The sequence below is a fragment of the Convolutriloba macropyga genome, chromosome 2 (genome assembly GCF_964194025.1).
Source record: "Convolutriloba macropyga chromosome 2, txConMacr16.3, whole genome shotgun sequence".
Taxonomy (NCBI): domain Eukaryota; kingdom Metazoa; phylum Xenacoelomorpha; order Acoela; family Convolutidae; genus Convolutriloba; species Convolutriloba macropyga.
The window spans coordinates 68,748,851-68,763,392 of NC_134469.1; the positions used below are offsets into that span (position 1 = coordinate 68,748,851).

The 14,542-nt window shown below is 33.1% G+C and overlaps 1 protein-coding gene across 1 annotated transcript in view; it reads right to left on the bottom strand.

Moving 5' to 3' along the window:
- Positions 1–14,542, bottom strand: part of LOC142334650 (rho GTPase-activating protein 45-like) — a 75,630-nt gene that overhangs the window by 53,709 nt on the left and 7,379 nt on the right. The window contains exons 2-4 of the mRNA XM_075382855.1: positions 11,345–11,537; positions 7,500–7,693; positions 2,262–2,440 (exon numbers count right to left, since the gene is read on the bottom strand). Of these exons, the coding sequence (XP_075238970.1) occupies positions 2,262–2,440; positions 7,500–7,693; positions 11,345–11,537 (566 nt within the window). The remainder of the gene's footprint in view (positions 1–2,261; positions 2,441–7,499; positions 7,694–11,344; positions 11,538–14,542) is intronic.

A 14,542-nucleotide genomic window follows, 5' to 3' on the forward strand; every position in this document is an offset into this window, starting at 1 on the left:
TAATTGAGGGCATTCTTTAATTTTCTGCCGAGATCTTTGGTTCCAATTTTGCAAAGAACTCTTACAATTTCTTCACTGGAGACGCCTCGCAATGTTATATTTTGGTATCGTTTTTATGGAATCCGAGAATTAGATCTTGATATTAAACGTAGTTGATGTTGTATTTGTCCCCGAAAATTGGGCGTTTTAAATCGCAATTGTATGGCGAATAGTAAACGGAGAAATTATCTTTATCAAAATTTCATCAAAAAATTTCTCTGTTGGGGCCAAAAAAGATTAAAAACTCGTTTAAATTTTAAAAATTACAGCTCCTTCATTCACGTTTCCACACTCTCCTTCAACACAAACCAAACGTGTTGAACAAAATTAACACGTAGAGGAACTAAATAGTGCTGCAACATTTTTTCGCTAACTGGATCCTGCGTTCGGTGTTTTGCGAATGAACGTGCGAAAAAGCTTGTATAGTAGGGTTTGTGGGCAAATGTATGTATAAATCGTTATCTGACTATTACTGTACTTAGGTGGGAAGATTTATCTACATTTGTGCGTGCTAGCATGAGTGTGCGCGCGCCGCGTGCATAATTGTGGTTGTATGCAAATGCATGGTGTGTTTTTGTGCAATCATGTCTTAGGTGTGGTGCTTCAATATGTGTTTATGTAGAGTGTTTATTTTTTTTGCATTTAAAATATATTTAAATTGTGTGTGCTTGCGTGTGTGTGTATGTTTGTCTGTTTGTCCGTTTTGTGTTTTTGTCTGTGGGTTTTTGTTAAAACAGTCAGCTGTTCAGATAGGAAAAAGATAATTTTAGAAAAAGACAGACTGATAGAAAAGGTTCGCAAGCAAAACAGTCAGTAAACAATTAAACATAGAGGACTTTATGACTGGCACAGACGTGATATTCATTATATAGAGATCATTTCTTTTATCCTAGAACAAAAAGGCGGAGGGCATATATATTGTACACCTCTTTCTCTGAATATGAGTTTATATTATGCGTAGCATCGAGCAATTGCCGTAACATCATCACCCATTTTATGTAATTTAACCCTTTTAAATTTAGCTTCGACTCTTTTTTTTCTGCTACGAAATGTTATTCCATTTCTTCGAAAAACTCTCAAAGTTTCCTAACTGGTGACGCCTCGAGCATATTTTATTTTGGTATCGTTCTTTTTTAATCAAAGAACTTGATATGGATTTTAAACTTAGTTGCTTTTGTTTTTGTCCCTGAAAATTGGGCGTTTCAAATTGCAATTGTGGGGCAAACTGTAAACAGAGAAAACATCCCAGCCATGTTTTCTCTGTAAGCAGAGAAAAATTTCAATTCTTTCTTCGCGTTTCAGCACAAACAAAATTTGTTGAAAAAAATTACGCTTAGAGGGTTTAAATTGTGCTGTACCATTTTTTCCGTACCTAGAACCCGCGTTCGTTTTCGTGTCTATGTTTGTGGTTTGTGGGATTTGTGGGTAAATGTAGAAATGGTGATCTGATTATGTCTGTACGTGAGAGCGAGGATTTTTCTATATTTGTGCGTGCTTGCATGACGGTGTGCGAGCGTCGTAATTGTGTTTGTATGCCTATGCATAGTGTGTTTTTGTGCCATTATGGGTTATGTGTGTGTGCTTCAATGTGTGTTTATATAGAGTGTTTTTATATAGAGTGTCTATGTAGAGATGTTTATATAGACATTTAGTATATTTAAATAATGTGTGAGTGAGAGTGTGTGTGTGTGTGCGTGCACACACGCACACACACACACACACACACACACACACACACACACACACACACACACACACACTCACACACACACACTGTGGGTGTCTATGGGTGTTTGTTCGAGCAGTCAGCTGTCAAGATAATTTTACGGAGATAATTTTAGACAGAGACAGATTGATGGAAAAAGTTCGAAAGAAAAAACAGCCTATAAACAATCAACTACAGATGATTTTATGACTGGCACAGACTTGACATCTCAATATTTTGGGATCAATTCTTTTAGCCTAAAAAACAATTGCGACGGGAATTTATATTGTACTCCCCTTCTATGAATGTGTGTTAATATTATGTTTAACATCGAGACTAATCGACGAAACATCACCTATTTTATGTAATTGAACCCCATTATAATTAGCCCCGCCCGTTTTAACTGGGTTTGAAAACTGAAATGGTTGCGCGCTCAAACTGAACTTTATGTTGTTTCTTGGAAGGGTACGTCTATTTTTGAGACATGGCCGTGAGAAGCTGGCTAGAAAAAGAATACCTTTGCTATATCTTGAGTGTTGTTTGTGTCGACTGACTTGTTGTATAGTATCATCTGTTCCTCCACTCTGTTAGCCTCACTCTCCAGACAACGGAAGAAATCCTGTTCCCTGATTGCATGCATGATCTCTGTGTGGAACGCCTTCATCGCAGAACTCAAGTTCAGGAATGCGATGCTCGCTGAAACATAATCAAGACACAAGTTGAATTTTGGAACTTTACAAGAAAAGCTATCCCTATCCATTTTGTTTGAGAATGGCCTAGTAGTGATTGACTTGACTCTATTACTATTAGCACATGCTCTCTGAGTGAATGATTAAACTTAACTCTGAAGCCCGAAGTGGCATTGGGCTGCATTGAACGCCTACCAGGTTTTGATCTCAACTGAGAAAAAATATATATACTCATATATTTAATGAGCCCAAGCGACCCGGGTCGAGGTTTTGACAAAAAATAATGTAAGATTAGCGGTGAATAGCGGTGAAAAAAACTTTTTTCACCGCAAAGCGCCCGCATCTTTTAGCGTTGAATGCGCTTAAAGCGGTGAATTTTTGTAAGAATAGCGTTGAATTTTGCGGTGAAAATTTTTTTTTCACCGCATTCACCGGAATTCTTACAAAAAAGAAACTGCCGTACAAGGGTTGGAACCTCTACCTCATGCGTGTGACCAACTTCGTAATCCACTGCGCCATCTGTCACTTACTTCAATAATATTTCCTGTGAATAAAAGATAAGCGTTGAAATTAGCGCGGTAAAATTTTGTAAGATTTGCAATTTTAGCGGTGAAAATTTTTTTTTTCACCGCATTCTGCTGGTAGCGGTGACAAATTTTTTTTCACCGCATCCTGCTTGTAGCGGTGAAAAATTTTCTTTCACCGCTTAAGCGCTGAAAAAAAAAATTCACCGCTTAAAAGTTTTTTTTTCACCGCATTCATCGCATTGAACGCAAATCTTACATTTTTACTCAAATTCACCGCAAATCTTTTAGCGATTTTTAGCGGTGACACCTCGACCCGGGGAGACCTGTTATATTGCTGTTATATTGTAACACCTTGGAAAACTAAAAGAATAAAAAACCAGGATTTTTTTTGCAGCGTATGATAAAAAATGTTCAGCAAAATTTTTCTATATTTGTCAAATCGAAAAAAAAAATAGTTTTCACAGATAGTTTTCCAACTGGTCAAACAAAGGAAAATTTGAATACAAAAAAAAGAAAAAAGATAAAACTTAGTTTATCACATGCCTATCCTCAGTTAGCATAATACAAATTTTCACTAATACTGACCAAATTCTTTGTTGCATTATTTTATCAAACAACAAAATTAGAGAGTAGAAAACTAGAGTTGTAAAACAGTTTGAAAGAAAATTTTAATTTAGTTTTCAAATGAGCTAGTCCATTTTTCATTTTGTGGCTTTCAAGTTAGACCATAGATACCTTCTGAGAAGACTTGAAAGACAAGGGAAGAAAGGTTCTCAGCAAAATTTTCTCGAGTTCTATATTCGAAATATTAGAAACAATATAAGTCGACAAAACAAATTTTCTGTAACAAAAAATTTTTGAAAAACTATTTTTTTTAAAAAATTTCTTCTTCAAATTTACATTTTCTATATTGAAATTTTTCCATATTGCCTCAAGTCTACGAAGCATTTAAATGCACTTTACAACACCTTATCAAATTATTTGTGAAATCACATTTTTGTATTTTGCTGAAAACAAACGAAATTATTAAATTTTCCCAAAGATTTTCATACAATTCAAGTATTCAAGGCTTGTATTATGTTTTCTAATGCTTATCACATCAAAAAAAACTAATAAACCAAAGTTGAATAAAAACCAGGATCGAAAGAGATTTATGTCGACAACATATTTGGTTTGTTTTTCGTTCAAAGATTAAAATAAGATAAATTAGTTTTTAGCATATGAATTAAAGCTAATTTTTTGTTCGGAAAAAAATGATTTGGAAACATGCCTGCGTGCGGGAAAACATTTCGTGCGGGAAATTCTATCTATTTTTATGATTTTGCTACTGTCTGATATTTCTGACAACCGTTTGATTAGGGGGAAAAATGAGTCCTGCCAATAGTTCTAACTATGATGCTCCTGTTTTCATTTAGAGACTGGTAAAAAAATAAAGCGTATACTGGCTAAGAATGCCGCTTTTAGGCACTTCTTAGTTCACGGAAGAATCTGCAACGATTAAAGAAATTTTTATTTTGAGTCAACCAAATATGGTCAATTTTGAGATGAAAATGGTCAAAATGAATAAGGCCCAATTTATATTTTCGTGATTTTAAAATTTGCTGCAAATAAAAATTTGTTTCTAAATTTTTATTCATGTTAGTCCATTTTTTTTCATGGCCTTCAAGTTGGACCATAGATACCTTAAGAAAAGATTGAAAGACAATGAAAGAAAAATTCCCAATATTTTTTTCGAGTTTTGTTTTCGAAATATTTGAAATAGTTCAAGTTAACGAAACAAATTTTCCATAACAAAAAGTAATTTAAAAAAGATTTTCAAACAATTTCTTCTTCCAATTATTTCATTTTAAACGGTTTCCATATTGTCTCAAGTCTATGAAGCATTTTAATACACTTTAAAACATCTTAAAAAATGTGAAAACAAAACTTTGTTTTTTGCTGCAAAAAAAACAAAATTATTAAAATTTTACAAAGGAAGTTCTTACAATTCAAGAATTCAAGGGCTGTCTGATGTTTTCTAATGCTTATCAGATCAAGATAAACTAAGGTCAAGATAATATGAGATCAAAGTTGAATAAAAACCAGGATCGAAAGAGATTCATGTCCCCAAACATATTAGGTTCATTTCTCCCCAAATCCGGTTAATAATTAAAATATGATAATTTAAGTTTTAGCATACGAATTAAAGTTGAAAAAAAATTGTTGGAAAATGTTATTTTGTAAAAATATCTGCTGTCTAAGGTTTGGTGCGGGACATTCTATCCATTTGTATGATTTCACTGCTTCCTGATATTTCTGACAACCGTTTGATTGAGAAAAAAATTTGAGTCCTGCCAATAATTCGAACTGTAATGCTCCTGTTTTAATTTAGAAAACGATTAAAAAACGTCTACTGGCTAAAAGTTCTGCTTTTAGGCACTTCTTATTTCACAGAAGGATCTGAATAGATTAAAATAAATTTTTCTTTTGAATCAACCAAATACTGTCAATTTTGAGATATTGTGAGAGATATTGAAATATTGCCAAAATGGATTTGGCCCAATTTTTATTTTTCTTGGTTTCGAAATTTGCTGCAAATATAATAGTTTATGTACTTCGCCATACGGAATGCAAAACTAATGAAACCTAAATTGAAATTGCTGTCCTCATTTTTGCAACTTTTTTTCTTTGTTCCATTTTGCTTATGTGTTACAGTACTTGATAGTCATGTAATTTCATGTTGTCATCGCCAAACAGGCATTAGCATTTTTAAACAATTATCGAGGGTTTCCTATCGCTTTGAAAATGAACCAATCGCCTCAACCAATTGCTTCAAATTAGAAGATATCAATACGTTTGATAACATTCGTGCCTCTCTTCAAAAGAAGTAGAACTGTGTCTTTTTTAAGAATGCCTCAAATTTTTAGTAATTTTTTTCCCAACACGCTTTTTGTTTTGTCCTATCAAACAAAGTAAGTCTTCAGTAACGGATCAATATTGAAATTGTAATTTCTACAAAATGTTTTCAAGCCAGAGCACAGATTTTTCAGAGCCAATAAAAATTTGCTAAAACTATTATTTTTAGGTGAAAGAAGCATCAACTCGTTGCTCCCTTGTTTAGTAGAGTGACCTTTTTAGAGCTTTTTTTCGGAAACCGGTTCAATTTCTAGGCTGCTAGAAACTTGAAATGTGGATATATTGTGCTTGTTATTGACAAAAAAACAGTTGTAGCATAAGTTTTTAAAATCAATTTTTTTTCGAATTTTTTGTTTACTGATTTTAGAAATGAAAATGAGGTCTTAGAATGGTATTGGTGCAACAATCGGATTGCAGTTTTGAGAACAACTAAAATACATAATATTAATTTTTGCGTATAAAAAATACATAATATTAATTTTTGCGCATAATAAATTTTTGCGTATAAAAAATATTTTGTCTACCAGAGACGCATCATAGTCATTTTTGAGAACAAAAGGCAATCAGTAAGGATTTATTTCGGACTCGTTTTATGTGCGAAAAGAGCATCTGTCTTTTGAAAGACAATTGCTATCATCTCCATTTTTTTTATTTTCAAAGTTTGTCACAGCGAAAAATAAAGGCAAGATGATCTGATGCAAAGTAGTCCATAGTATAATTTACAAAAATTGCTCTAAAAAATCTCAAAAAATTGAGTAATTGTTTTGTTCTAATCATTTGATCCGTGTTATGAAATGTAAGAGTAGAAGACGGATACTTCTAAAGTTTTGATTTATCGTCTTTTTTAAACTATTAGCGAAATGTAACTTTGTTACATCATGCTAAAACAAAAAAATGCAAGAAATATAAGGTTTTCTGATAGCATGCCGAATGCATTAATATGATGAATTATATGTTGTAGCGGAATTGGAATGTGCGAGAATCAGGCAAGCAATATTTCTTCCAAAAATGTAGACTGATCTCTAGATCCCTGATATGAAATTTGCACCTTAGTGATTCCACTTTCTTAGGTCACATTTCCTTCAAAATATCTGCTCGGATTCCACTTTCTTAGTGATTCCACTTTCTTAGGTCACATTTCCTTCAAAATATCTGCACGGAGTTTCGATTTGTTAAGCAGCGTAACAGCATTATATATGTTACTACTGCATTGGGTTTAACAGCAATAAGTTGAATGAACTTATACTGAACAATCAAGAGGATTTCTGGCTTTTAAGAAATGGCCATTAAACCATTGGTGGGATTTGATTTCCAAGATTTCACAATCATGGAGGTTCCGTTCTGATCTATCAATAGATGGCCGGCATCAAAAGCCAAATAAAGTTAATTGATTGATCGATGACCCGGCAACAGTCTCAAATTGAAGAAAATAGACAGAGAAGAAAAATAGGAATTGATTATCAGTAAATGATTGTAATGGATTATATTAAATATGAGCTCTATTTTAAGATACTCATCCTTACCATTGCAAATGCGTTCCCTAGTTTGTGGACACGGGCTTATGAAAACATCAAGAATATTCCCGGGAAGTAGGGAAAAGACTGGGGAAAACAAAGTGATCTAACTCAAATTGAACAAACTAACCTCCTTCTTCTCTGGCCATGTCCTTAAGAGCTTCCTCCCACGCATCATGAGCTGCTGTTACCTTTTTCAGGTGGTCTATGCACCCCTCTCTGACCTCATCACTCCCAAAGAAGGCCAGCACCCCTCCTCCACCCTCTCCTTCAGTCCCCTCCCCTCCCCCATCACCACCTTCTTCGCCAGGGAAGTCCTCACAACTGAAAAGAAGAAGGATATAAAGAATCAGCGGACGCAGTATATTAGATGAAAAATGTGAACTTTTAACAAATTATGCGATAATCTTTATCAATTAAACCATTTAGGACACAAATTTAGTACTCTCATCCAGGTTCAGAAACAAAAAATCCTTGAAGTGGTCAAAAACGTGGTAAATAGAAATAGCCGAATCTTAAAGCTGCTGCAACTGTCACACACAATTTGTACTCATGTGATGCAAATAATTAAATTTGGGTTGATATTGCTCAGCCTTCATTTCGGTGCAAAAATGTTTATCAATAAAAATGCAAAACTTTGAGAATCTGTGATTTAAAACCAAATTTAGTAATTATTTCAAAATTTTACTGATTTTGAGATGACTGCTTCTAGACCGAAGTCCAAGATAAGGTGTTGAGCTCCAATCCATAAGATCTGACAAGTTTGAAAACTTTTTTTGAGAATCTCAGAGAAAAAAATAACGATATTTACATTGCAAAAAAATTTAAAATCATCTAATTTTCGATGTCAATGAGAGCTTTTCTAAAAACGATAATGAAAAAGGGTGAACCAAAACCAATCTAAAAAATCGTTCAAATGACATTTCTCATATAAAAGTAATTTTCAATCTCAGACTCAGCGTGATTCAAAAACAACTCAGATTTCGCCAGTTTACCAAGAAAAAAAAACTTGGTGCCGTCTATGTTCATAGGTTTTAGTATCTCTGACTCACTGAGACTGTGTATAAAAACAACACTTAAATTTTCATTTATAATTTAGCATTAATCTTATAGCAATAAACACAAGTCTCAGAGATAAGCCAAATGTCAAGTCATATTATTTCAAATTGAATTTTTGCATGCGGATGCAATTAAACTTTGTCCACGCGGATACAATTTAAGTTACAATTACTAGTTTAAAACACGACATTGTTCACTGGCTGTCGTAAAATAAGAGAGAATCCACAATAGAATGCCAAATTCATAATTCATTACTCATAAAAATAGAAAAAAAAATGGTTATATTTTTTTCTAATTTGCATAAAAACCAACGCAAATCTGGAAAACAATTATAAGACATAAAGTCAGCCCGTTTTTGCACTGTGGCTTAAACTAATACATTTGTCTGGTTAATGACTACTACGAAACCATGCAAATCATATATGACCTAGTACGATTACTAAGAATCATATATGATCTAGTACAAAATCCAAGAAAGTTGTATGATCGATGACCCCGGAAGTTATTCTAAATTCTTTGGTCCATTTCTTCCTCGAGAAATGGACAGCGTGAAAATAGTAAGAATAGAAGGTGTGCTCAAGATAAACAAAACTTTCTTAAAGATTGTTCATATACGTAAACTTACATGTGAACACAAAATTTAAAGTTCTAAACAGCAAAATGAGTTCAAATTAGCTGCTGAAAATATTTTGTTTCTTTTTATTTCTCCCATACTGTTACTCCTATCTCCAATTTTATTGGCTTGACTACGAGTTCGTTTATTTATACATGAACAGAGCAACTTGGATCACATTTAGCAGTGACATATTTTAGAGAGAAACAAAGAGGCTCAGTAATGTGCCCTGGCTCATCCACATTCTTGGCTAAACTGTCAAGCAGTTGAAACAAAGAGCAATTTTCAATTAAAAATTTATTCAAAAAAATCGTTATTGCACTAAGCTGACAAAAAAAGAGTATGCAAAACAGTGCTATGCTAAAACTTCTTTATTTCACTAGAATAAACCAAGAGGAAATGAAATTAAATCTAATGCAATTTTGTTGCGTCTAATAGGAAGAAAAATATCAGACCACTTTATACCAAACAACAAAAAGTGAGACCAGAAATCAACTTTTTACTCGCATTCAAATAAAAACCCAACCAGTGAGCAATAATCAAGCCTGCGTGGCCTCTATTTAGTTTCGATTAGATTTAAATTTTTAAATTTATAGCAAGGCAAGCAGTGAGTGAGGTAAGTCATGTTTTCATATAAACATATCAAAGGATCGATCAAACAAATTGGCTATCAAATCATATGAACTCACGTATGAGAAAAAAGAGGAAACGCAGAACAAGGGACTTCAAATTTTACGAAAAAAACTGATCGAAAATGATATAAAATTTTGTACGAAAGTTCAAATCAGGCAATTTTGGAAAATAGAAAAAGATCAAAGACAATTAGAAGAAAACAAAATCAATGTCTCTTAGAAAAATATTGGCCTCAAAGTTTGAAAAACATAAACCGATATGTTGAGAAGTTAGCCATTAACTGCCAAATAATTTCCAAAAGCAACATCCGTCAAATCAAAGATTTCAATTTTCAGGGAGCGAGAGGGAGACAAAAACAACATCATTGAGCGTTATCAGCGTTAAGAGCAAGTTTCAGGTGATTTTAATAAAACACATTAAAAGTTTTGGAAAACGTTGAATTTTTCGGTTGGTAGAGTAAAGGAAAAAGTTTAATCATTAATTGTTCTAATAAAGCATTATATGACGGCTTTAAAATTTGCCCGCAGTGTTGCCCGCAGACCAAATAAGACAACAATATCTATGCGCCATTAAATAGCATCTATTTTAATAAAATTTGCTGCAAAATAACAAAAAAAGCGATGCCAAAAGTCAAATTGCCAAATGTGAAAAAAAATCGGTCTAAAAATCAAAAAATTTAACTGCAAATCCAAATCAAATGTTTTATTTCAACAAACCACATCAAGGCCAAGAATTGAATATCGATTTACGGCTAATAAAAGACTGATGTGCTTTAAAAAATGTTGCATAATTGCCCCAAAATTAAAATAAATTGACCAAAATTACCATAAATGTGAACAAAGACAGATGTTCTCAAAAGTTTTAAACCTTGGTAACTCCTTGTGAACGGCGAAATTTTTTAAAACGCCTGAGATCTCTATACTAACGGGCTTTCTATGTATAGCTCTCGCAGCTCTCTAAGATAAATATGTCGATCAGCAAAAATTGACTGAACAAAAAAAAAACAAAAAAACTATAGTGGGTTCGGAAAAATAACAATAACCATATCTTGAGGTCGACTACAGTCTGGTCAATCTAGGGTTTAATGGTGTTACCACCTCTTGACTTCAGGCGCAAAAAAGTAGTCATAGTCACCAACAATTAGCACTTTTGATCATGAGAAGAGCAGTCTGAAAAGTGGGGGTGGGATAATTACAAATAAGTGCTGCTGAAAACGAATGATGTTATAATATTCTTGACCCCTGCAGTAGAAGCTAATCATTATAATACTTATCAAAATTAAGTAGTGGTTATTTCTGTGGGCGTTACCATTCTTCGGCGAGTTCTGTAGGCGACTTTATCGACAGAAAGAGAAACCAACTTTAATTTTCTCACAGTCATCTCTTTTCAAAAAAAAAATCTCATAGAAAGGTCCATATACCTCAGTTTATAACAAAAAAATTAGCAGAATAAATAAATCTTATTTTTTTTTAAAAAAAATGAGCTTGGAGATTTTTTTTAAAAAATGAGATTTTAAAAATAAAATCTTATTTTATAAAAAAATAATCAATTTCAGGTTCTGCATAATATTTTAATTAAAATGGCAATTTGGAACAATGTTGGTGTGTGTGTGTGTGTGTGTATTTATGTGAATTATAGATTACTTTTCGTTTGCGAAGAGTTAAGTATACCTGGCATAGGGACCTTCGTTAGATTTGTCGCCATTCGTGGACAGATTTGTCTCTGAGTTATCGTCTCCATTTGTGGCGACACTGCTTGTGGATGCCTCGAACATGGTACTGACTGGAGCCACAGCAATCGCACTGGCTATGTGCGAATGTTGCTTGGTTCCCTGGCCACTACCACTGTTGTTGCCCCCATTCACTGAACAGTTGAACAAATTGGAAAACAGTAAATTATCCATCTTTTTCAACCCCAACATATAAACACGATTTCCAATACCGGATGCAGCAGGTATACACAGTAGTGCACGTAAAAGGCCGCGAGCAAATTGTGGAATGGTGTATAGCAATAATACAGTTGTGGTTTTGACGCAAGCGATTCTCTAAACTTTTTATTACAGTTGAGATTTGTGTGAAGTTTAAAACTCCAACTGCTTCACAGTGCTATTGATTTCCCTCTCAAGTTGCATTCCAAAATGGTTCATTATCTCAAATACTGCACTCGTTCCTTTTCCACTCCTTGAAGGTGTCATAATTTTTGCTAATTAGTCAAACAGATTGGAACAGTTACTGATTTGAAATTAAAAAAGTCAAATCCGGGAATCTCGATAAGTTGCAATTGCTAATCAAGAGCCGACCTGTGCAACTAAAAGAATCTGAATTAGAAAAGAATCAGAGAATATCAGACCAAAAAGTGACATGATTAGACTCTGAATCAAAACTGAATTATTTCTGAAAAACTTTCCGATTCAGAACGGATTTATGCTAAAATTTAGGTACGGTGAAATATATCATTGATCTTTGAGTTGACAAAGAAAAAGAGCCGTAATCAATTTCAGGTTCTGCATAATAATTAAATTAAAACTTTAGTGGCAAAAATAGTCCACGATTTTCCATAAACCAGGTATACTTAAGCATCTTGGTTCTGAGTTCTTAAGCATTTACGACGGCTATGAGCACAAACATTTTTTTGTCCCAACCCAATTTTTGAATGGAGGAATTGTATAGTATACTTGTTTTTTATCAGCCTCTCTTGGCTGATGGATATAACTGTCGTAGAGAGTTGCAAGTAGTATCACCAGAAAGCTCGTCCAGCGAAGAGTGGGAAACTAGAAAGTTTTCTAAAAGTTTTTGTAAAAGATTTATCAAAGTTTTAAATTTTTGTGAACAGTTTCATTTTCATAACCTTAAAATTAAATTTATTAGTTTTTGCAGAACGATGTTGAAATTCTAAATTTTTTCAGGTTTTTGAACACTGAAGATATTGAGATATCGAGATTTTTTGTCCTGTTTCGTAACACAAAACAAGTTAAGATTTGGATCTAGATTTCCCACTTTTGAGAACCATTTTTGTGTTGTTAGCTCTTAAGACCATTTGAATTGTTTTAGTTTTTTCGCGATTTCCAGGCAAATTGTAATAAATACATTGAAATTTTATCAAAGTTGAATGCATGCTGGTATCTGATTTTGTCTGCGGCAACTAAAAATTTTGCTAACTTTGACACCGAATGGGATCATTGAAAACAAATTTTCCAATATTTTTTAGTTTTTCTTGTGTTGCTACTGAGTTCCAATAAGTACAGGTCTCGCTGAAGCTCTCACGAAAACTCGAAGAACAGAAACAAATTTCACAGTTCATAATTAATGGCATTGACTACCTTGAAATTTACCACTGTTTAAGTAATGAACGCCCCATTGATTTAAGTGTTTGACTAAAGGTAGCATATAAATGTCTAGCTTGCGATATTTTGACTGCATAAAAAATGTTCATTACTTAGATTGCTAACAAGACCATTTTTTTAAACGAGGAAGCATAGTTGAAACATCTGAATGTGTTTTTAGTAGTGATTGGTCTTAAAATTGTTCATTTGGTTTTCAAAAATAATAGCAGAATATAAACAAAATCGCCCCTATGTATACTGTATATATATAAATATATATATATATATATATATATATATATATATATATATATATATATATAGTCTCTTATCGTTACTTATTATATTGAATAATTTGGAACCAGTTCTTTTGTGAATAAATTGTAATTTTTTGGATTAAGTTGTTCCTTCTTGTAGGTTTGTTACGTCTTGTGTTAAGTCGAATTTCGAAATCTGGGGGGTTATGTTGTTGTTTTTGTTGTCCTGCCCTTCAGTTTCATCAATTAAAATTTCATAGACCAAAAACGTGCAAAAGTGAAATTGAATTTCTCTTTCAAGTGGTTGCTAGTCATTGACTTTAAATTGTTGCCGCTAAGTTTGGTAAAAATCTGAAGAACTTTGGAGCTTTGTCAATAATTGGTTTTGCAATATAGTTCTTTATAATCATTTTGGATTTTTCTCATCCCATGGTCCGCGTTTTTAGTTTTTGTAATTTTTAGTGACGTTGTATTCAACTAAAAGTCAAATTTTTCAAAAAAGAGTTTTATTTAGAACATTTTATCTTTTTTATTTCCGCATTAGTTAATCTATGTGCATTGAAATCCAAGGTGCTACAATAATTTTTTGATAAATTCTAAGGTCAAACAAGAAATACTTCAACCTCGTGACTTACTTCTGGATTTTATAGCTTGGTTTAACAGTATTTGATTGGAACTATTCTTTGTAATGAGGCCTTAGAGTTTTCAAATTAAGTGTGGAGGTCAATTTAAATTTGTTCCTACTTCATGGCTCACTTCCGGACTTGTTGATTTAATGTGTATGTCATGACTCTCATTTTTCAAGATTGAAATCAAAAAATGACTTTTTTTACATCATTAACTATAGAAGGTTGACTCATAATTGCCTCAGCAAATCGCAAAATGGCGTCATTAGTTAGTCTTTCACAATGTGTTTCAGATCTGAGGCCTTTGAAAATCCTAAACGTAGGAAAAAATTTATTTTCTTTGAGCCGATAAATCTTGGATTTTTAACTGTTATGACCCATTTTAGTTTGGCCCAATGTGGCTCATCTTTTTATTCATCGTATACAGTTTTGAGTGAAATAATTAGGAAGTCAGTCTAGCGCAGAATATATATCTCAAAAAAAATTATCAAACTTTTTTTCCACAGAGTTATCTAGGTTTAAAATTGCGTCTTTTTTACTGATTTTCATTGTTGTTAATCCCAGTTGCCGTTTTATGACGCATTCTCTGTCTTTTTATGTCCATTTTGTGACGATTGTGTTGCTGGTTTTACTTCTAAGAACAGAAAAGTGTTGTTGAGATGT